The sequence below is a fragment of the Pygocentrus nattereri genome, chromosome 5, assembly GCF_015220715.1.
Source record: "Pygocentrus nattereri isolate fPygNat1 chromosome 5, fPygNat1.pri, whole genome shotgun sequence".
In the NCBI taxonomy this organism is placed as follows: Eukaryota; Metazoa; Chordata; class Actinopteri; order Characiformes; family Serrasalmidae; genus Pygocentrus; species Pygocentrus nattereri.
The window spans coordinates 23501394-23526570 of NC_051215.1; the positions used below are offsets into that span (position 1 = coordinate 23501394).

The window sequence follows — 25177 nt, forward strand, 5'->3', positions numbered from 1 at the left end:
TTATACTATTAGAATCCAACAAGTGAACCTACATATGTATTTCTATGGAACATTAAAGATGGTAAAGTAGTGCTAAATCAGAAAAAAAAATTCTTTGGGGGCTATTTTGCCTTACAACACTCTATATGGATTTTAAAATGCATTTCAAGCCAAAGTCATTTCATAGATAGACAGCATTCGAAATCCACACAAACCAGTTCCAAGTCAAAACATGAAAAAGCCAAAAACCGCCAGCTAAAGTACAAAAGGGTGAAACCAAAAGACAAAGTCGGTAGGAACGAGAGAAAGGGGTCATAACATGTAGTCATAGGAGATATAGGAGATATAGGAGATATAGAAATCGCTCAGTATGTTCTTACGGTGGAGAAGCAGTACCTCACACTGAACCCTACTCTGGACCAGTCTTAAATAGTGCCAAAGTAGGTCAACCTGTACAGGTGTGTCTGATCAATAATCAGGAGACTGCGACCGCTGGTAGTGACGCGGGCCCTCGTCCCGAGTCATGTGATCTCAAGATGCCGTCTCGAGATAGCATCCGAGTCCACCTGAGGCGTGACAGAAAGCCCAGCAGTGAGGAGCTGAACTTTACCCTCCTCTGCTGTCACTGCAGACTGGCAGGGTTGCCTACAGAGCAGTGCTGGTAGCTGTTAATGAAGTGATGCTCTTTTTATTTTTTTTAGGGTCGTCCCATTTCATAGGGTTTAACTTAGTTACTTAATTACACATAAACTAATGGAATTCTTTTTATAACACTGTGTTTTGTTTATTAGGTGTTGAGCTCTTGAGCTTCATCCATATTGGGAGAGTAATGATCCACGCCCCAGCTACAATGGAATCCAATCTATCTTTGCTGTCCTCTTTGAAGGAAGAGTTCAAGCCTGAGGATTACATCCAGCCCCATTACAAAGAGTCTTATCGGCTGGCCATTGACTCTCTGGTCAGTGGCGGCAAACATGTGTATCAGGAATTTATCAAAGCTGAGAAGATAATGAGTTTCCTTTCTGAGGACGAAATCAGCTTCATCATCCAGAATGCGGAGCAGCTACCTGTTTGCGTCCAGCCAGAGGAAGTAGAACGGCCAGCAGACGAGGAGGCCTCTACAGGGACATACTGGCCCACACACTCAGATGCCCCTCCACCTGACCTGGACCTGGGATGGCCCGAGGTTATTCACAGCAGGCTCCAGACCAACATTGATCTGCTCTACCATCCACCCAGACTAAACAGCTCCACCATCAAGGAGGTGGTGAGGAAACACATCCAGGATGCCAGACAGGTAATGCTACGTCACTGCCCAGTGCTACACTTCTGAAAATAATGGCTCCTAAATGGCTTTTGGTTTGATGACATTATTTTGGTATGGGACCTTTATATTATCTGGAAGTTGTTCACACTCACACATCTCATTCACCTAAATAGTTCTTCAAATAACAACCACTGAAGACTGCTTTTGATGACTGCTGTGGTGTTGCTCCAAAAAACCTGTTGGGCACCTTTATTTTTTAGAGTTTATATGTAAACAACAGATGACTATAGTGTCTGCAAGGTGACTGATGACAGCACCAAGGCATGAATGTGAGATGTGGACATCATCAACAGCAGTTATTCCCCTACAAAGAACTACAGGTAGAGAACAGAGGACGGCAGCAGGAAATATGGTCTAGCAGTTCGTAAAGCTACTGATTCTGGCAGAGTTAAGTTGATTTTGTTAGAGCTGTGTTCATTTTTGTCCAGGAAGCACAGCAAGACAGCAACCTCTTTCTATGAAAACTGTTGTCTGAAGAAAACCTTTAAGTCAATAGTACCAGATCATTTTGCATTAAATTAAGCTCATAAACAGCGCATAAGTGTATTCTGTAATGTGACCAGGATCGCCCAAACTTGCATTCAACCAGTGTGGCTGATATATATTATTCACAGATAAATGGGAAAACTTACATATTTCTATGGATCTGATATTGGGATTGCAGCTGATAATTAAAAGCAATCACTTAACTTTGTTTATAGCTCATACATGAATGTAGTCACCAGTGTTCACTTGAATGCATAGCATAGTGGAGAACACTTGGAGAATCGAAAATTTGATTCCTTGTACAGGCACAAACCCAACAGCTATACCAACAACAGTACTTGGGCTAGACTCCTAACATTGTATTCACCTACCATTATAGTTCTAGATGAGATGTATGAAAATGTATGAAAATATGTAAATGTTTACAAAAAATTATATATTAGATTTTGCTATGTAAAATGTAACAGTGGTCCATCTTTAGTTTTATCTCTCCTTATGCTCAGTACACTTCATATATGGATATAGGGATGCTCCAGTATGGGAATTGTAATGTGACAGAAAGACACAGACGCTTGTAGTTAAAAAAAGTAAATGAAAGGCTTTGCTAGTGAAAGCAGAATCTACAATCATAGTTGGGTCACAAGCAGTGGTGAAATCCAGAAAGGGCCAAATACACAGAAACAGAAACACAACCAGGTCGACAGTCCAAAAGAGATTAGGCAAAAGGCAGGTAAATCAACAAGGCAAGGCAGGAACAGTCAGAAATAGTGCTCAGCAGCTCTGTGGAAAGAACCAATACCTTGCAATCTACAAACCCAGGCTTAAAACTAAACTAATCAGAGAAGGACATGTGATACAGATCAGTACTCTGGGGGACTGGAGTGCTGGTTGGAGTGCAAGAGTGAGGCTGGAGACATGTGATCTGGAGACGTGTGAGTCCAAAGAGAGTTCAGAGCCAAAACGAGTTGTGACAGGAATCATAGGCTGATGCCGGTGTTTGACATTTTTCATGTACATATCTGCCAATGCTGAGTTTATGAAATGTAGAATTTGGAACTAAATGTAAGTGGATTAGCCTCACAGAGAAATGTGACATCTGTTTGAATAGTTTTAGAAATGCAGTCAAATTAATAAAATGCAGAGGAGAAAGAGGAATTTTGGAGTAAGATGGATGAAGTGGTAGATGGTGTCCCTAGAGAGGAGAGATTAGTGATTAGTGCAGACTTCAATGGACATGTTGGTGAAGGGAACAGAGGGGATGAATAGGTGCTGGGTATGTATGGTGTGAAAGACAGAAATGCAGAAAGTCAGATGGTTGTAGATTTTGCAAAGAGAATGGAAATGGCTGTGGTGAACACGTATTTTCAGAAGAGGGAAGAACACAGGGTGACATACAAGAGTGGAGGGAGGTGCACACAGGTGGATTATATCCTTAGCAGGAGATGCCACTGAAAGGAGATTGGAGATTGTAAAGTGGTACCAGGGGAAAGTGTAGCAAGGCAGCATAGGGTGGTTGAGATTGGAAACAAAGAAGAGGAAGAGAGTGAAGACCGACATTAGATGGTGGAAGCTGAAGGAGGAGGATGGTTGCAGGCAGTTCAGGGAAAAATTGCAACAGGCCCTTTCCTCCTTCAGAGGAAAGAAGACAAGGAAAGTTGTCTGGGATAACCAGAGAGATGAAGGAAGTAGGCAGGAGTACTGTGAGGCTAGTCACATAGCGAAAAGAATGGTGGCAAAGGCTCAGGCCTATGATGAGTTGTATGAGAGGCTGGACAGTAAAGAAGGAGTAAAGGACTTGTATCGTTTGGCTAAACAGAGAGATAGAGCTGGAAAGGATGTACAGCAGGTTAGGCTAATCAAGGATATAGAGGGAAATGTACTAGTGAGTGAACAGAGAGTGTTGAGTAGATGGAAGGAGTACTTTGAAGAACTAATGAATGAGGAAAATGAGAGAGAGAGGAGGACAACAGGGGGAGAGATAGTGGATCAGGAAGTGCAGAGAATTAGTAAGGTGGAAGTGAGGGCAGCTTTAAAAAGGATGAAGAATGGAAAGGCAGTTGGTCCAGATGACATACCTGTGGAGGTGTGGAGATGTTTATGAGAAAAGGCAGTGGACTTTTTAACCAGGTTGTTTAACAAAGAGTGAGAGGATGCCTGATGAGTGGAGAAGTAGTGGACCTGTCCCCATTTTTAGAACAAGGGTGATGTGCAGAGGTGCAGTAACTACAGAGGTATAAAGTTGATGAGCCACACCATGAAGGTATAGGAAAGAGTTGTTGAAGCAAGGCTAAGGCGAGAGGTTCAGATGAGTAAGCAGCAGTTTGGTCAGAAGGAGCTACATTGTGTCTTTATGGATCTAGAGAAGGCATATGATAGGGTGCCAAGAGAGGAACTGTGGTACTGGAAGTCAGGTGTAGCTGAAAAGTATGTTAGGGTGGTGCAGGACATGTATGAGGATAGTGAGACAGTGGTGAGGTGTGCAGTTGGAGTGACAAATGGTTTCAAGGTGAAGGTAGGGTTACATCAGGGATCAGCTTTGAGCCCCTTCTTGTTTGCAATGGTTATGGACAGGTTGACAGATGAGGTCAGGCAGGAGGCTCCATGGACCATGATGTTTGCAGATGACATTGTAATCTGTGGTGAGAGTAGAGGGCAGGTGGAAGAGAATCTGGAGAGGTGGAGGTTTGCATTGGAGAGGAGAGGAATGAAGGTCAGTAGACACAAGACGGAATACATGTGTGTGAATGAGAGGGAGGCAGGTGGAAAGGTGACGATGCAAGGAGTAGAGGTCATAAGGGTGGATGACTTCAAATATCTTGGGTCAACCATCCAGAGCAATGGACAGTGTAGAAAAGAGTGAAGAAGAGGGTGCAGGCAGGATGGAGTGGGTGGAGACGGGTGTCAGGGCTGATGTGTGACAGAAGGATAGCAGCAAGAGTGAAAGGGAAGGTTTACAAGACAGTAGTGCGTCCTGCTATGATGTATGGTTTGGAGACTGTGGCTCTGTCTAAAAGACAGGAGGCTGAGCTGGAGGTGGTGGAGATGAAGATGCTGAGATTTTCGTTGGAAGTGACAAGGATGGACAAGATTAGAAATGAGCAGATCAGAGGGACAGTGAAGGTGGAGTAGTTAGTAGATAAAGCCAGAGAGGCCAGGTTGAGATGATTTGGACATGTGTTGAGGAGGAATAGTGGATATATTGGGCAAAGAATGTTGGAGATAGAGCTGCCGGGTAGAAGGAGAAGAGGTAGACCTCAGAGAAGGTTTATGGATGTAGTGAAGGTGGACATGGAGATGGTTGGTGTAAAAGTAGAGGAGGCAGTGGATAGGGCAAGATGGAGGCAGATTATCCGCTGTTGCGACCCCTAAAGGGAGCAGCTGAAAGAAGAAGAAGAAGAGCAGTATCTCAGTGCAGTAACTCAGGGTCACCTACAATGTCTGCTCTACCAGAGTGCCATAAATATATAATTAATTATCTATCTAATGCCGACCCTTGAATAATAAACAATTATCTGATGAAACTGACATCATTTCAGGATGATTGTGCATCTATAGATGGATTGTCATGTGTAATTGTTTTAAAAGACAAAACATGCAACTACTTCAGTAAGAAATACATGATCAGAAAGACAATATTGTGAAACAACACTTTGACTTTGAATGGTTTCCCAGTCTGTCTCATGTGGATATGTTTGTTGATTCTTTATGTAAAAATTAATATAATTTCAGTTAAAAAGAGAACTCCTTTGCAACATCTCCGCATAATTGAGTGTTTGAGATGTAAAGAAACTCATTCAGAGTGCTTTGGTGTGAAATGGTTGATTGTAGAGACTCCGATGTCTTTACAGTGGTGGTTCAAGTTCAAATTTCAAATTTATATGTTATATGCACATAATGTCAGGACATTCATGCATTGAAATGCTTGTGGTGAGGCTCAGCTAATCCCTCTACCACAGGGCAGCATTATAGACTTCATATAGTGATAGGAACCAGGGGCCGCCATGACTACAACACAAATATAGACATTTTATTTACTATCCAGAACCACCAGTGAACCTACACAAGTGTTATATGGAATGTTGCTGATGGTAAAATAGTGGGGAATCTGAAATAATGCATTGTCTTTGGGGATTAATTTGCCTCACAGCACCCTGCATTTATCCCTCCACCATGAGCATCTTTCTAAAAATATGTTGTAGGTCAAAATCTTTTCAGAACTGTCATAAAGCAACATCTCAGACATCAGGCAGTGAATTCATAGCCATTTCATGTAATAACTTTCTGTGAAGGAGCTTTTAGAGGTGGACGTCTGGTTCCTATCACCACCACTGTGAACAATCCTGAGTCTGAGTTTCTCTAGAACTGGCCATTTCACATCAAACCACTCTGAATGTTTATTTATGACCATGCAATTCTGCACAAATTAAAAAAAAAGTCTTTCTCACAATGCTCATTCAAATACCCCAGAGAAATGGTTTCCTCATTGAGTGCACTAGCTAGGCTAAAACTGGATATAGATCACTGGCACTTGTAGGATTTATTATTTTCTTTCTTACTGCCAGAATACTGAGTGTGACTGACCAGAACAAGCCAAGCAGAGTGAGAACAAACGGCTCTGCTGCATGCTGTCCTCAGCTGGATGCTGTGCGCAGCAAACATTTCTTCCTCATTTTATTTCCCAGCTCTAGCTCTGCTCAGTTGCGAGAAGACACCCAACCTGAGCACAACAATCATGAGTACTTTTTCAGTATTTTCATCTACAAACCATAACTTCTAATATTCATAACATGGGGGAAACGTTAAGGGCATTTCTGAATGCTCATCAAACATTCCGAGTGCATTTTGGTTTGTCCGTCTCAATTTTCGTGACCAACTCATAAGGCAAATTATTCAGTAACTGACTGAAGTATTATTTTAATATTTAAATATTTTAATGGGTCGACTTTCAGTAGAAAAACAAACTGACTTCAGCTTCTTTTATTATAAGGGTTTAAAATGACATCACCATCTATTTGACTGGAAAGAAGAGTTACCGCCTCATAAGACACCCACCTTCTGAATGTAGCTTATGAAATATGAAAGTTATGAAGAATATGACCAAATGCATTTTGGAACCACCGGTGGTCTCAAGGAGTTGAAGACGTTAAAGTGTGACATTGACAGAAAACAGCAGCAGCTGTCGTGAGGCCATGAACGATGAGATGCTGAACCTTGTCTTCAGAAAGGCAAACGCATCAAAGGCAGTCACATTTCCTTTATTCAAGCTTCTCCAATACAGGCTTTCAGTATTTCCAGCAGCTTATATCTGAGTAAAACAGATCCCAGCTGATTTGCCCAAAACAGATTCCACATCACTTTGAATGCTTGATAAGGTTCACTCACTGTCCAGAAATTGGGTTGTTGTTGTTGTTTATGTTAACATTGTAGGACATATACACCTTTTTTGAGGATACCTTTCACCCTAAACTGTCAAGCAGTCCAGTTGTGACATTTATCATTTCTCCAGATTTAAAGAGGCCATATCCTACATTTGTCCTGCATTTTTAGGTCTACTTGTGATGGTTGTAATCAAATGCATGAAAAACAGTTTTAAATTCATTTACATGTCATTTTTACATATTCCAACCTCTAATAATAACTTACAATTATTCAGGGTGTTTCTGTTACTGTGCCTTTAAGGCTGATATAAAGATATATGCAAAAGTTTAAACCTCTCTGGTCAAATGACGTGGTTTGTTAATTCTCCAATTCAGAATAAGTGAACATGTCCACTACAGAGAAGACAGTTTAATGTGGCATTTTTTTCTTCTAATTTTAATGCACAATTTTTTTGTGTTTAATATATTAAAATGTAAAGCATAAACTATTACAAACAAGCCATAGAGAAGCTGTTACTGAGTCATGAGTGACGAATATTTTCCAGTTTCCAGCAGCATCTGAGTGTGTGAATGAGACAAAGAATTTTAGAAATTCGCCAAGGCTGAAGTTGGCTTCTTATTCAAACGTCATGTTCTGCCTTAAATGGTGCAAAACTTACATTCAGGTGCCTGTCCTGGTGGCTGATTGAAACTTCTGCTCAATTTAACATGGAACTTAAATTTGGGCAAATAGCTGCAGAATACGTAATTCCAGCCTTTTGGAAGCTAACAGCATTTTTGTTAATTTTCAAACTGGATTTCACCAAAAGCAGAGTACAGAAAGTGCTCTGGTTAGAATTTAAAATGATATTTTAATGCATTCTGAATCTGGGGAGGTATGTCTTTTAGAGCTGCTTGATCTTAGCGCAGCCTTTGGCACAGTGGATCATGATATCTTGAAAAACAGGCTTGGGTGCATAGGGACTGCACAAGGTTGGTTTTGTTCTTATTTATCTAGTAGAAAGTTTTCAGTGTCTACTGGAAATATGATAATTTCTGTAGTTATTTTTACATGTGAGGTACCCCAGGGTTCCATTCTTGGCCCTATTTTGTTTTCACTTCCTTTTTTAGTTGTATCTTTCTGTAAATTGGAATGAGTTTAGTAGAGTAGCTAATCTAATTAAGTGCATTGACGCTATTAAGGACTGGAAAATGAGGATAAAACAGAGGTTCTAGTCATTGGTCTTGACAGCATTCCTAGGGATTTGCAGAAGGCTCTTGGTTCAGTCAGCCCAAGAGTTAATGTTTTTCCTAGAAATCTGGGTGTTGTTTTGAGTATCATTTGCAATTTTCAGTGCATATTGAGCTACTTGTTCAGTCATTGCCAAATATTGCCAAGATCAGACGTTTGTCTTTTGAGGACTTTATGAGGAAATTATCCCTGCATTTGTCTCACATCGTTTGGTCTATTGCAATGCTATATATACTTACCTCAGTCAAGGAGCTTTGGCAAGACTTCAGTTGGTCCAAAATGCAGCTGCTCAGCTCTTAACAAAAACTGGATGTAGGGAGCACATCAGCCCAGTGCTTTTCACTGGTTACCAGTAAGATTCAGGGTTGATTTTAAAGTACTAGTTCTTACTTATAAAGACTCACTTTTATTCTCTAGCTTTTTTGATTTGATCATAGGTAATGTGTTTATCTGTGTGTGTGTGTTTAATTTTTGACTTTTGAATGTATTATGAAGGACTGTGGCTTTGTCTTAGAAAAGTGCTATATAAATAAAGTTTACTTACTTTTGGCAGGTTCATAGGGATAGTGATACACAGTGATATTGACAAGGTTTATATGTTTACTGCTCAGTTTAAATTTTATTATGTTGCAGAGTGAAAATATATAAGATTTACGTCAAAAAAGTGGAAAGGACAAAGCAATATATATATATATATATATATATATATATATATATATATATATATATATATATATATATATATATATATATATATATATATTTATTGATATTAACTCATTTTGCAAAATAAAGCCACTACTGAAACAGTCACTACTGACATATTTGTTTTATACACATATTTTAAATATATATACATATATATATATATATATATATATATATATATATATATATATATATATATATATATATATATACACACCACACACACACACACACACATATATATATATATATATCACTACTGTTGGAAAACAGAACCTCTTATCTTCAAAATGTAACTTTACAGGAGTAAACAGGAGTAAACCCTTCTTTACTTTTCATGTAAGTCAATGGAACCAGACTTCTTTCAAAATCATTTTGGGTTGTTTCTTGTGCTCCAGGCATCATAAAACATACATACAATATAAATTTTAAATTATGCCAAAAACTAAAAACATCAAAAATGGAGATGGAGGAAGTTTTGTTCCAACAGCAGCGTAAAGTTTTCCCATCACTTCTGAAATCAAACCCACTGCATTGCTGAAATCCCCGAGAGAAATATAAGCAACCAACAAGCCAGCAACCTTGGAGTTAGAAGGGGAATGAGTGACACATTTTAAGCAGGATGAATTTCTTCAGCCTTGACTTCAGCTTAACTGTTACAGAAAGGCTTTGCGTCATAAGACTTTTGGCCAGAACATGATCTTAATCGCAGTGGTTGGCCTAAATGCTGCCTAATGTTAGACTGTTGACTAAAGTAACCAGACCAGTTTCATTCATAATGTCACATACAGTTTGTATCTACTGTGAATCTGCGCCGCTAGCTCGCCCAACGCTAAAGTAGCAGTGTGAGTAGCTCCTTTAATAATGCTCAGGCTTTCACAGAGCAGACAGACTGTGTAGTAAACATGACTACATAAGCGTCTGTAAATGTTCTGTTTGGGTTCTAGCTGCTCTTACCCATGTAGTTTTAAATGTGAGATGAGTGTAGAGTTAATTGTCTTGCTAAAGTGTTTTATTAGCATAACAGTAAGATTGGCATTCATGTCTGAACAGGAAAAAACTCCAGCCTGTGTGTCAACTGACTGTGATATTCAAGACATCTAATCAAGTAACTAATGGGAGCTACATAGATCACTCTCACTCCTAAATTTACACTCACATAATAAAAATAATATTCATTTTTTTGTATTTTTGCAATGCAATTTTTAAAAACTTTTGAATGATCTAGATTTATTAATTAGATTTGAAATAAACAAACTTTATTCAAAAAATGCTGTGCCTTTTTTTCATGTCAGAACTGAAACACAGAGTTTTAGCCTTTTACCTACCCCTGCATTTCAGGCTGCATCCCTGTCCCTCATGGCCACATGGTGAGCAGTTAGATTCCATTGTTTTGAAGTAAATGTGTCCCAAAGTCTGAAATCAGTGAGGAACTTTACAAATTGTCACTAGTGAAACACAGATTTGCTGCAATTAAGTTATTTTTTAGTGTTTTAATGAAAAATGTGATGATTTTATGTGTGAACATCTGTTCAAACCTGTGTCATGTACTGGCCGCATTTTTGAGCTCAAAATTAGCAAAATCAAGCCACTACTGAAACAGTCACTACTGACATATTTGGTAAAGTTTGGTTCTGTTATGATTGTTTTGGTAGTAACACAATTGAATGTTCAATCATTTGTTTTAATAAAGTAAACATAATTAAGATAAAGTGTCAATCGAAGCAAAATGATTTTAGTCTAAAGTCCAGTTTGAGCCTATTGGACAGAATTATCCATTTTTAAATCAAGACCAGATATTTTTTTATTTTTGGACATATTTCTGTTTTTCTCAGTACTTATATTCACTTTTCCTTTCATTCGTCGCCTCAGTAACTAACGCGGCTGCTGCATGGGAAAAAGTCATGTGACTGATAGAGATGAATACGACATCACACCTAAGTCAAGACAAGTCAAGTCAAGAGGCTTTACTGTCATTCCATCTATGTAGAAGTACACAGTGGAGTGAAATTACGTTCCTCCAGGATGCAACATGAGTGCAAATGTTCAGATGTAAGTGCGCAAACAAAAAATGAAACTAAAAACAATACAATAAATAGGATAAATTAAACAGACATTAGACACAGTAAACAGACAGGACAGTGCAGCGCTGACACAGCACACATTTCTGGACATGATGTCATGAGAATAAGATGCAGAGATATTTAACATGCTGTGATCTTGAGTCCCACAGTCAGATAACATACATGAACACAGCAGTTACTGAGGTAGTAAGACTTGAATAAACACTGTAAACACAGTGTTAGCTGCAATGTTCCAGATGCCTCGTGAGACCTGTCACATGGTTACGTTCCTGCACAGAGCGGTTTTGATGTTCCTTTGTTGTTTGAAGTATACTGCTAGATTTAGGATCATCTTAGCGCTGTGATGCTTTGGTAATGGTAACCTGAAAAAGCCAGTTTTACCATCAAACTATTCAAAGAGTGTTGCTTCCACATATATTTACATTTACAGCATTTAGCAGACGCTCTTATCCAGAGCGACTTACAAGAAGTGCTTTGTCAATCTAGAGAAAGTATCTTTGCTAGTTACCAATAGTTTAGAGAAAAGAGTCCTGAGCTCAGATACTGCTAGAAACAAAATGTCACTGCAGACACCAAGAGAAAAAGAAACTGAGTTGAACGCAGAACTCTGTGCCATTCAATGCAATACAATAACAATAAGATACAATACAATAAACTACAAAACACAGTGCAGTACAATAAAATAAGTGCAGCTTATAATTCAGTGCTCATTTAAGTGCTGTGTAAAGAGATGAGTCTTCAGTCTACGTTTGAAGACAGCAAGAGAATCTGCTGTTCAGACAGCCAGTGGGAGTTCATTCCACCACCTATATAGTATATACCATTCATTGCTGAGGAGCACAGCTACACTTAACTCACACCAGAGACCAGAAATGAAGCTTTAAAGGGTGTGTTTTGCAGATCTGTTCTTTGTGATGTGTGCAACAGACTTTTGTATGGTAGCCTAAATATTTTTGAGTGTATGCTGCTGCTAGAGCTTGAAATATTTGTCAAAACCTGATGGAACCAGGCGATTCATGAAATATTTGTCAGATTTCATGTACAGATTTCTCAGAGTATCGATCCCATCATTTATTCCTGCTTTAGCTTTTCCCAATTTTTTTTCTCCCTTCCTACATGTATTGTCTTAAAGGTTCATGTCATGCGAAACCCCATTTACTCACTATTGTTTTAAATACATGAGTTGTATGTAGAAGCTCAGTTCCCAAAAATGTTGGGATGGTTTGTGAAATGCTAATAAAAGCAAAAAGAAGGGAGCAGTTAAATCTGTTTGACCGATATTAAATTGAAAACAAAACAAACAAAAAAAACGTTTTCTGTGTTTTGCCATAATAAATATATGCTCATATCTGTATTTGAAGTGTAGTTCAAAAATATTGGAATGGTAGCATGTTTTCCACTGTGTTACATCACCTTTATTTTTAATAGCACTTAATAATTGTTTGAGCACTGGAGACACCAGCTGATCCAGTTTTGAAGGTGTAATTTCTTGGCTTCTGTTATATAAGCCTTTAGCCCTCATTGTCATTTTTTGCGCTTCATAATGCACCACACATTTTTTGAATAGGAGACAGGCTGGCCTGGCTAGCACCCACACATGCTGCCATGCTGTTATAAAACATGTGGCTTTAATGTGTTATGCTGAAATAATCATGGATGTCCCAGAAAAAGATGGTGTCTAAAAGGCAGCAAGTGTTGTAGGACGTGTATATCTTTCAGCATTAATGGTGCTTTCACAGATATGCAAGTTAACCACTAATATCACCACCTCATACCACAACAAACCTTAGCTTTATAACTTCATGTAACAATTTGGATGGTTGTTTTTTCTTCAACTTAGATAACATGCGTCCATTATTTCCACATACAAACTTTAAGGTTGACTTAGATTAGATAGCAACTCACAACACTGACTTCTCTCGAGCCCAGAGAAGTCAGCAGCATTTCTGGATGTTGTAGACATTTGACTTCCGCTGTGTGTAGTACAGTTGTAACAGCAGTGACAACAAGTTTTTTCTTGAGCTCATGTGGTGATGTCCATCAGAGAATCATCATGGTCTCCAATTTCAGAATTAGCATATATTTACAAAAACAAGTTGAAATGGTAAATTAGACATCAAAATGGATTTACAAGCCACTGCTTTATGTTTTTATTTGCATTAAGCTATTGCACTAGTTAAGTGGTACTTTTTTAATCCCACAAACAGGGAAATTCCATCTCCGCATTTAACCCATCCATGAAGTGAAACACCACATACACACACTAGTGAATACACACACACTAGGGGGCAATGAGCACACATGCCTGGAATGGTGGGCAGCCCTATCCACAGTACCTGGGAGCAATTGGGGCTTAGGTGTCTTGCTCAAGGACACCTCAGTCATGGACTGTCAGCACGGGGGATCAAACCAGCAACCTTCCGGTCACAGGGCCAGTTCCCTAACCTCCAGCCCACAACTACCCCCAAGGGTAGACTTCTCAGTCTATACAGTCCATATATGTTAATTATGCTGCAAAACTATTTTAAGATACATAACAATATTCAAACGTCATAAATGGGAAAAATGTAACATATCATCTACTAAGACCCACAGAACCAGCATGGAACGTTGTGCTGTTAATCTAGACCCTAAATTTTCGGTGCATCCCTACTATGTTTGTCAATTTTTGAATTTGGGCCAGGATTTCAGGCCTGTAACTTTAGTGGCTTCATTTTCCTAAAATAGCATGTTGATGTGCCAGTCAGTGTAAACTGTGGCGCTATCTGATAACCACATCAACCTTGTTAGAGAAGAATCAATACACTACACAAAATATTACATCTGACCAGACTCATCAACTCTGCTGTATGTATAATCTTCTGAATTTATATAAACAAATGGCTTCATATGCCAATGTGAAAATCTGCTTAAAGATAATGGAACCTAAATGGTTTAATGTGATGAGGCCAGGTACACAACTACTCTCTGAATCAATGACGGAGGGATTGTCTCTCCCTAGCAACAGTTCCACCTTAAAATGTTCTAAACATAAACAAACTCAGAAGAAGACAAAATAAATAAAGAAAAAAATGGTGCATCAATAGTTTATCTGTCCACACCCTCTGCTTTCAGACAGATAGGAGTGTCTGAGCTGTCTGGGTGTGTCTGTGAGAACGCTGCTCTGCTACATGCATGCAGATGGCCTTGCTACTGGGGCGGTAACCCGAGAGCATTTCTTTTCAGCTCAGGAATGTGCATTCACAGCACCTCCTGCAATAATGATAAAGAATTGATTACTGTAATGGTTGGGTGACTTCAGTACTGTGCTGAATTTTGACAGGAGAGGTTTAAATAAGAAGAGCATCTGGAGAGAAGTTTAATACGTTTGACTCCAGGTCTACTGATTTTTCCAAACTTCTGCATAATTCTTTGGCTGAGATGTAGAGTCATTCAGAGTGGTCTGATGTAAAAGGATTCATTGTAGAGAAACTAACTGACTTTGTTTACAGTGGTGGTGATAGGAACCAGGGGTCACCATGACTACAACACAAATATACACATTTTATTTACCATCCTGAACCACCTGTGAACCTACATGTGTTTACTAAGTTTTATATTTAATACTAATGATAATAAAATACTTAGAATAAATCAGAAAAAAATAATCAAGGACCAAAGGAAAAAATAATATTTTGCCTGACCTTACCTGCCATGAATGTTTTTAAAATGATTATTAATTAAGTGACCCTTATTAGTCCCACAATGGGGAAATTTCACCTCCGCATTTAACCCATCCGTGAAGTGAAACACCACATACACTCTAGTGAGCACACACACACTAGAGGGCAGTGAGCACACTTACCCGGAGCGGTGGGCAGCCCAATCCGCAGCGCCCGGGAAGCAGTTGGGGGTTAGGTGTCTTGCTCAAGGACACCTCAGTCATGTGCTGTCGGCTCTGGGGATTGAACCGGTGACCTTCTGGTCACGAGGCTGGATCCCTAACCTCCAGCCCATGACTGATACATTTTAGCTCTAAATACTACCATAAAATGATTATATCAGACATATCATATGCCTATAACTATGTAATACATTTCTGTGAGGGAGCTTTTAGAGGTGGACGTCTGGTTCCTATCACTGCCACTGTGTACAATTCTGACTCTAGAGTGGAGAATTTCACACCAAACCACTCTGAATGACTGTTTACATCTTACAACTACTTAATTATGGAGAATCTTTGAAAAATCAGTGAAGCTTCACGTCTTATAAGTTATAAGTAATGCTAAAAATGGTAAAATAGTGCTAAATCAGACTAAAATGCTATTTTATAGCCCATAACGGTTAACATTTTAAAAAATACATTTTAGGCCAAAGTCTCATCTCAAAACTGTAGAACTCAAAACAAGAAGAGCAATGCCATGTTGCCATGAACCAGAGCAATAAATGTGTAATAGATGTCATTGAAGGGATAGTTTGACTAAACATACTAAAATGGCTAACAGTGTATGGAGGCCAGTAACCACAAATTAGTATAACTGTGTTTGCAGAATGTCAATTGGTAGCTATTTACTTTCTTTAATTAGCTTTTCTGATCAAATTGTTCCTTTAAAGGGCCAATATCCCACATTATAAGTGGACCTCAGAGGGGAGACAATGTTTGTGTGGGTAGCAACAACAGCATGACCACTTCTGACATTCTCTTCATCCCTTAGATCTAACAAATTTTGTTACTGTGCCTTAAAGACTGATATACTATACAGTGCAAAAGTATTTAGTCACCTTAGATTATATATATATATATATATATATATATATATATATATATATATATATATATATATGCTAAGAAAAAAAAAGTAATACTACAATAATTGTAGTTTTAATTCAACGCCTACATCTATACACCTATGTGTATATGTATATAGTATGTGGTATATATATATGTATATATATACCACAGGTGGTTTTATGAGACCAAGCAAACTTTATTACTGAGGGGGTCTAATACTTTTGCATGGAACTGTATGTAACTGAGTTCTGCTTTGATTGGCTGCCAGGTATTGTGCTTCATTCAAAAAGAAGTTCAGGCTCCTTATAACCTCGTTGTTAATAAGCAGGTATATGTAAAAATATTTGTCTCTGTGACATCACAAAAAAACATTGTTTTTTTCAGTTTAGTTTCCATATATATGTGCAACAGGGAGTGGAAACATTACATCCAACTCTTTGATCTAAAAAAAAAACAAAACAGAAACACAAAAGTGAGTAAAATGTATTTTACTGTGATATGGGCCCTTTAGAAAAGTCTAGACCTAGTCCAGACTGCTTGTCAGCTTTTCAGTGTGATTTAAGTTGTAGATACAACAGGACGAATCCTGTCACTCAGGAAGTGCAATTTTTGGCATATGTCATTGTTTTTCTACAATGGGTCATTACAGAGGTGTGGATGGGGTCAGAGATTGATACTGACCGGATGCATCATCCTGTCACTTCTGTTCTATGAGTGAAGGGAGCTGCACTGAGGTCCATCAGATTTCATTAATCACAATAGCAATAAGTAAACAGCAGGTCAGTACGGAGTGTGTAAGCCTAGTGAGGATGATGCAGCTACACTTAGACATGCCTGTAAATTGTATGTCATTTATGTCTGAGACAGAAATATATGTTTCCAAATGAAAACAGGAGATGTTAGGATGAAATAATAGCAGGAAATGCAGCTAGTCAGGTTATGAAGTTGTTAGTTTAGAAATGAGCTGATAAGGTTTACCTGGAAAACACAACAAGAGCTCAGCAGCATAAAGAATTGCAGGTTAATCACCTATCCCTGGAGCCAGGCCTGGGGGCAGTGTCCCCCGGCGAGTGCCTGGTGGCCGGGCAGCCCATGTAACCCAGATGGGCTCAGCCCAAAGAAGCAATGTGGGGAGACCATGTGGGCCCACCACCCGCAAGGTCCAGCATGGGGGAGCGGTGCAGCACTGCACAGGCAGTGGGAGATTGCAGGGGGCCCTTGGTGGCCTAGGCCCTTGTGGAAGAAACTGGTTCTTGGCACGTGGAATGCAACCTTACCTTTGGGGAAGGAGCCAGAGCTTGTGCGGAGGTTGAGAGGTACCAACTAGATATAGTTGGGCTCACCCCCACCTACAGTGTTGGCTCTGGAACACAAGGATGTTCATAAGTGTACATGGTACCAGAGCTCCTTGGGTCAGAGGTCAATGATTGACTTTGTTGTCGTTTCATCTGACTTTGGACCATATGTTCTGGTCACTCGGGTAAAGAGAGATGCTGAGCTGTCAACTGATCACCACCTGGTGGTGAGTTGGATTAGATGGCAAGGAAGACTGATGATCAGACCCAGTAGGGGTGTGCTGGGAACGACTTTCAGAGGCCACTGTTCGGAATGATTTTAACTCCCACCTCTGGGATAGCTTTTCTCATGTCTGGGAGGTAGGGGACATGGAGTTAGGGGAATGGACCCTGTTCAAAACCTCCATTGTGGAAGCTGCCAGGCATAGCTGTGGCCAAAAGCTTGTGGGTGCCTGTCGGGGCAGTAACCCAAGAACCCCTTGGTGGAACACCAGTGGTGAGGGAGGCTGTCAAGATGAAGAAAGAGGCCTTTAGTGACTGGATGGCCTGAAGGACTCCCGACTCAGCAGATAGGTACCGACAGGCTAAAAAGTGGCAGCTGCAAAGGTGGCAGAAGCAAAATCCAGGGTGTGGGAGGAGTTTGTTGAAGCCATGGAAAAAGACTTTCGGTCAGCTGCAAGGAGGTTCTGGCAACTCCGGAGTTGTCAGGATGGCTGCACACAAGCTGTATTCGGCAAGGGTGGAGAAACTCTGACTTCAAGTGAGGGTATTGTCTTTCGGTGGAAGGAGCACTTTGAAGAATTCCTTAATCCAGAAGACATGCCTGCCTCACGGGAGTCAGGACCATGTCAAGCTTCATTGGAGTGGAGGTCACTGAGGTAGTTGGCAAGCTCTTCAGTGGCAAGGCACCGGGGGTGGATGAGATTTGTCCAGAGATGCTTAACACTAGCATGACTGAGATTTCAGGATCCTCAGGACATCACCCCTCCTTCTTGTCAGCAATTAGGAGGACCATAAGTCAACATTTATTATGTTAATTCACAGAGAAGCACTGAGGCACAGCTCTGTGGTTCATCCAGAAAGCCTACTCGTACTACTAGTAACATCTGTCTTTCTCTCCCTATGTCTGTAAATATATAAATATATAACATACTGATTGTTGTTGTTAGTGTAATATCTGCATATCATTATCATCAGTATATTTGATTTTCTACAGTAAATTAAAAATAAAAATGTTTTGCACTACATGTATTTGTTTTATCAGTATATATATCTATCATTATAAATACCATTTTTGGATACAGTTATACAGCACTGCTAAATTTGCCAAAATCAGGTCGACAGTATTAGCATTGTCTGCCATCATGTGAACCTTGCTAGCTGGGTAGTTTACTCCGACCTAGCCGACAGCATGAACGACTGACTAAATGAACTAATGAAACGAAATTAAACTCAGGAAAACAAGGAAATGTTGAAATTATGTTTAACTGAAACAAGGAAATACTATGAGTGTGTTTTATTTACACAATGGACAATGGAAGTGTGCAAGTAATTTCACCAAGCAAATACCAAGAAATGGGTTTCAGTTTGTCTTTCGACGTAAATAGGTCAAAATAGCTGTCAATCAAAATGGGATTCAGCCTTTCAACTGATCCTCTAATCATCTCGCAGAAGCTCCGCTTCCAGACAGGCCCAGCCACAGCCATTCACCCCCAGAGACGCTCAGTGTCTGGGGGCGGGACAAAATCATGGCATTTATCCAATGATCGGGGAGTTTTGAAGCAATGAAAAAACCCACTCCATGCAGTCCTGTTGAAGTGAATAGACGCTCACCTTCTGACGCATTTGTAGTTAATGAAATTTTAACACAACTATACGTATTCGACCATTTAACTTTTGACATTTTAGGGGAAGCTGAGCTTCCCTTGCAGTCTTAGAGAATTTGCCACTGCTCTATCCATTGCTACTACGTGCCCTTGAATTATAACTTTTGAAACTGATTCTACAAACTGTCCGTCGCGCTGTAGGATCGGTAACATGCACTCGGGTTGTAACTTCAAGTTGACCTTCAAGTTCTGTCACGTTAGATGCTTTGGGAGTCGTAGGAGCTTTCTATGAGCATGGGGGTTGGTGCTTCCAACATATTATCATTACCAAGACAATATCGCTTCACAGCAGGGGAGTGGGGCTTGTTTCCATTACAAAAAAAATTTCGTAGTTTTAGTCATTCTAGTGTTAAGGCTCTGGATATTGTGGGGCTGTCGTGGCTGATGTGCCTCTGCAATATTGCATGGACCTCAGGAACAGTACCCTTGGACTGGCAGACCAGGGTGGTGGTCCCCATTTTTAAAAAAGGCGACCAGAGGGTGTGTGCCAACTATCGGAGTATCACACTGCTCAGCCTCCCTGGGAAAGTCTATGCCAAGGTGCTGGAAAGGAGAGTTTCACTGATAGTTGAACCTCAGATTGAGAAGGAACAATGCAGATTCTGTCCCAGCCACGGAACAATGGGCCAGCTTTTCACCCTCTCGCAGATTGTTGAGGGGGCATGGGAGTTTGCCAACTTAGTCTACATGTGTTTTGTGGATTTGGAGAAGGCTTATGACCGTGTTCCTGAGATGTCTTGTGGGAGGTCCTCTGGGAGTATGGGGTTCGGGGCTACTACTCTGGGCCATTCGATCTCTGTACTCCCAGAGTGAGAGCTGTCTTCATATACTCAGCATTAAGTCGGACCCTTTCAGTGTAAGCGCTGGACTCCCGCAGGTTTGTGCCCTGTCTCCACTCCTGTTTGTGATATTCATGTACAGGGTGTCAAGGCATAGCCGAGGTCTCGAGGGCATTATGTGTGGAGGCTGGAGGGTGGCATCTCTCCTATTTACAGATGATATTATTCTTTTGGCTGAATCACATGGATCCTTCCAGAGCTCACCAGAGCGGTTTGCAGCTGACTGTGAAGAGGTTGGTATGCGGATCAGCACATCCAAATGGTCTCAGCCCAGAAAAGGATGGCATGCCCAATCCAGGTAAGAGGAAAGGGCTTGCCCCAGGTGGAGGTGTTTAAGTATCTCAGGGTCTTGTTCACGAGTGGTGGGAAGAAGGATAGTGAGATCGGCCACAGTCTGGGACAGGCAGTAGCAGTAATGCGGTCACTGTACCGGACTGTAGTAGTGAAGAGGGAGCTGTGCCATAAGGCAAAGCTCTCTGTTTACTGGTTGGTCTACATCCCGAACCTCACCTATGATCATGAGCTGTGGGTAATGACCTAAAGAATTGTGATCGTGAATAGAAATGGCGGAAATGAGCTTTCTTCACAGGGTGGCAGGTACACTGCATTTGAGAGCTTGGCCATCTGGAAGGAGCTCGGAGTAGATCCGCTACTCCTCCGCATTGAAAGGAGCCAGCTGAAATGCCTCCTAGTGGGGGTGTACCAGGCACAACCGTCGAGACAAGGTTGAGGGTCTGATAGAATACAAGCGGCCGAAATGAGTTTCCTCCGCAGGGTGTCTGGACTCTCCCTTAGAGATAGGGTGAGAAGTTCAGTCATCCGGGAGGGACTCGTAGAGCCACTGCTTCTCCACGTCGAGAGGAGCCAGTTGAGGTGGTTCGGGCATCTTGTTAGGATCCCTCCTGGACGCCTCCCTTGGGAGGTGTCACAGGCAAGTCCACCCAGGAGGAGACCCCGGGGAAGACCCAGGACACGCTGGCGTGACTATATCGCCCAGCTGGCCTGGGACCACCTCGGAATCCCCCCCAGGGAGCTAGTGGAAGTGGCTGGGTAAAGGGAGGTCTGGGCCTCATTGCTTAGGATGCTGCCCCCACGACCCGAACCCCGGAGAAGCGGAAGGTGATGGATGGATGGATGGAAAAGTGCTGTACAATAATATTAATTAAAATAACCACAACTAACTAATCAAAACTACACAATACATTGAGCATAGAAAAGAAAATACAACATGCCTACAAAACAAATCAGATAAAAACCTTAAAACAAAATAGAACAGAATAGAGCTACACTGGCCAGACAGAACCAACCAAAATAGAACAGATACAGAGTGTATAATCATCAGAAAGACTCAAAAGCCTGGGAAAATAGATGGGTTTTTAGATTTGACTGAAAACCTCTAATATGGGTGATTCTTTTATGAATAGTGGAAGACTGATTGAGTCTTAGGGCAGCAATAGAAAAGGCTCTGTTGCTTTTAGATTGTAGGACTCGTGAGGTGAAATATAAGCAGAGGAGGTCAGAGATATAGCTTGTAGCAAAGCCATGCAAAGCTTTAAAAACGAATAATAACACTTTAAATTCAATTCTATATTTTACTGGCAACCAGTGTAATGACGCAAGTACAGCCATAATGCTCTCCCTTTTCTTGGTACCAGTCGAGAGCCTTCCGGCTGCATTTTGCACCAGCTGCAGACATGACAAACCTGACTGACAGGACTAAGTTTCTGTTATTTTTAAAAAGCAGAAGAGAGACAGAAAAACTTCCAAACACTTTCTTAAGAGACTTCTTCTGGTATTGCAAAGTTTTGACCTGATCATCTCATCCATAAATGAACAAATAAGCAAATAAATAATAAATATAAGAGTTGAGTTGACATCTTAGCACCCAGTTTAGTACTCCGAGGGCATGAAGAGAAGCAAGTGCGGTGAAGCTGTCAAAACAGCGACGCTGTCAGAATGGAAAACTGAAAAGAAGTTATCAGTATTAATCATACCGCAGCTTCTGCACATGTACCGGCATGTCGAAATCACCTTCACATTCACTCTTGCAGACTTAATTTGGCCCCACCATGCCCACAGCTCATATGCACTCTCCAGAAACTCATTTAGCACTAGTGCATTTGACTATGCACACTGAACTGCACACTGTTGCATTCAAATTAATGCTGACAATCACTTTCTGAAGATCTTATGACCATCATAAATTAAAAATCATTTTGGCTCTTGCCTTATTTATGAATTTATGAAGTGATACCTGGGGCACAGAAGTCTTGGGTACACAGCAGGTGAAGCATATTTCTGCTTGTCACAGCTGTGTGTGATATATGGCTTTAATCATGATTGCTATGACTAGTAGGAGGCAGCTGGTGCTGCAGGATGAGATTAAAGCCAAGCATGTAATTTTGTCCCTTTTTTAGGCCTGGATCGAGCTGATTTTTAAGCTTCATCAGCATGCAGTGTGTGGGAGCAGTAGATTGTGGTAACAAAATGTCAATTTGTGGTAACAAATCAATGCAAAACACTTATTTCAGTACAATTCCATGTTGTTTTAAACAGGTGAGCCACCTAAATACATAAAAAAAAATTCACCAAAAAAATATGACTGGTGAAAAGGGGTTGCCTTGAATGTGGCAAATTTTGACTGCAAAGTAGAAAAGCAAATTTCAGCACGATAAATCTGTGTTTTATTTACTGTACATTTTTAATTTCTGCATGTAGCAAATCCAAAGAATGAACTGTTTCAAATGTGTATGGGGACTATAGAGTTCTCTCACTGGTTACATTGGGAGTCTTGGTTGTGACAGTGGGCAAAACTAACTCCGCCATGTGGAGGCTATTCTTTAGCCTGGCTAGCTATTATTGCATGTTGTTTATCTGCTTCAAAATGGTGCTACATCATAACCACCTAGAGGAGATTAAAATAATATAAGAGTGACTTCTGTGATTTATACGTACAAGATTCAAGCTGTTTAACATTTATGATGAAAACATACTTTTATGATCTTATGATCTGAATACCTGCAGATGAAGTTGCTATGGGAACAAGAGAAGATGGCAAAAGCATATTCTACTGAAACTTTACATAAAAAAAAATTAATTACATAAAACATCGGCATTACACTTTGGCCAATAGTAGTTCCACTCTTCCTCAAAGCTTCCTCTAGTTTACAGCTCTGTACCCACGGATTATATTTGATTATTGCCTACCTGTATTAAAACAAATATTGGTCCTGCACTTCAACTTGAAAACACATTTGAACAGAAGTTAGTTTCATTACTAGTCTAGACACCAAGTCACTCCAGAAGTGCTAGCATCAAGTGCAATACCTGACGCAATAAATCCCCACATGCCAGCTTAGAAATCAATAAAGAGTTTAGAATGTTCCACCAGCAAGCAACATTTATGATGTTTGGCAGTGGCAAAAAAAGCCTTCAGCAGCTGGGTTGAGGTAAACAGTTCATCCCACAAGGAAAAGTAGGCTGATTTTAAACATCTCACACAATCCTAAAGTACTCTGAGCTATAGTTTCAGGGTGTGTGTGCTGTGTACCCTGCAGTGTTCAGAAAGTGCCAAGCTTAATAGAGTCATGAGAATTACATTCTGAAGTGGCAGAAATGCTGACACAGTTGTGACATTTCAATTTAGGAAGGACAGGACATTGTGGTTATCAGTTATATGTATGCAAATATAGAAATGGAGCCTTGTGGGATAACTTTGGCCCATTTTCAGGGCGTGTAGGTAGCTATAGCATTGTGTCAGAAGGAGTTTCAGTGCAGGCTTTGAAAATTGCAGTTGCCGGCCTGTACTCCAAAAAATAAAGCTGCCAAAAAGGGCTCTTTGATGACATCTGCCCAAGCCTGAACCCAATCTGACTACGAATTGAGTACTGAGCTGACCAGACCCGACTGGCACTGCCAAATTTGAAATCTGAGTTTGCTCGCACTGCTGTGAAAGTGAGGCATTTATGGATAGTATTTTGTGGGGTGATCTTGGAACAAGAACATCTGGGGACAACAATGAGAACCTCTGGGCTAAATGTGGGTGGGAATGGGTGGAGAAGACAACAAGGCTGCTGTTAGCCCATGGATATACTGTAAGTTGTCATGGCTGAAATAAAAAGGAAAAAATAAACATGTAGATAAAGCAAAAAAAGCAAAAATCACACTTTACAGGAAAAACACATTTTCATTAGCTGACGATAGCAATTCACTAGCTGGCTTTGTTTGTGTAAACAATTGTACTCCAGAATAGAGGAGTTTGAGGTGGGTTTCAGAGGGGTGGACCCTTGCTGGTGGCACAATTCCAACACTAAAAGTTTGGTAACACTTTACTTGAATAGTGTCTACACAACATGTTCAGAACGCTTCATAACATGTTCATTAATGCTTGAATTAACATCCATAAAGCATATGCTTGACATGATATTAATTTAGACCACTATACCATTTTATTGTCTGACAGGCATTTCTCAAAACAAAAGTTTTCCTTTTTTATTTTGAAAAATATGTTAATTTCTGTGAAACTCCTTATTTCTAGACAGCCAAAACAAAAATAAGCTCACCTTTCACCTTTGGCTATTATGTGGTTTTGACACATATCCTCTATACTTCCAATTTCAATGTTATGTGGTTCTTTAAATAGCAATGCAAACTAATCTACTTACTTTAAATGGCCATTCAGCACCTACAGTGAATGGATGAGTATTATGGCCTGTAAAATTCCTTCATGCTATGAGTCCTACCACCACACTGATTATTGTATTTCGCTGTTATCGGGACAAAACCTCGTATCTCCATTTTTGTCATTTTTCAGTTGAAAATACCTGTTACTCTTTACATTGTGTGCAAGTTTTATGATGAATGAATATTTTATGAATGGACTAAAAGAAATGACTCAGAAAGATGTCTCAGACTTGGAAAGATGTCTGGTTCCATTGACTTACATTAAAAGTAAATGAAGTTTTTTCCTTCTCCTGTAAATTTGTCATTTTGCAGATACGAGGTTGTGTTCTGACAGCAGCAATTTACTGTTCATATAGTAAAGTGACATGCTAAGCAACAAATGCTTAAGAATGAGCAAATAATTAAAAACAAGTTTCAAAAAGTATAGAGGAGTATGAAAGTTATGGTGGCAACAAACCGCAAACAAAGAATAAGCAGCAAAATTCTGAAAACACTTTCATCAAAATAACA

General features: G+C 40.2%; 1 protein-coding gene across 1 annotated transcript in view; it reads left to right on the forward strand.

Annotated features, from left to right (window-relative positions):
- Positions 1 to 25177, forward strand: part of fam83b (family with sequence similarity 83 member B) — a 39573-nt gene that overhangs the window by 4829 nt on the left and 9567 nt on the right. Inside the window, exon 2 of the mRNA XM_017694138.2 lies at positions 771 to 1276. Coding sequence (XP_017549627.1) covers positions 809 to 1276 — 468 coding nt within the window. The 5' untranslated portion in view covers positions 771 to 808. The remainder of the gene's footprint in view (positions 1 to 770; positions 1277 to 25177) is intronic.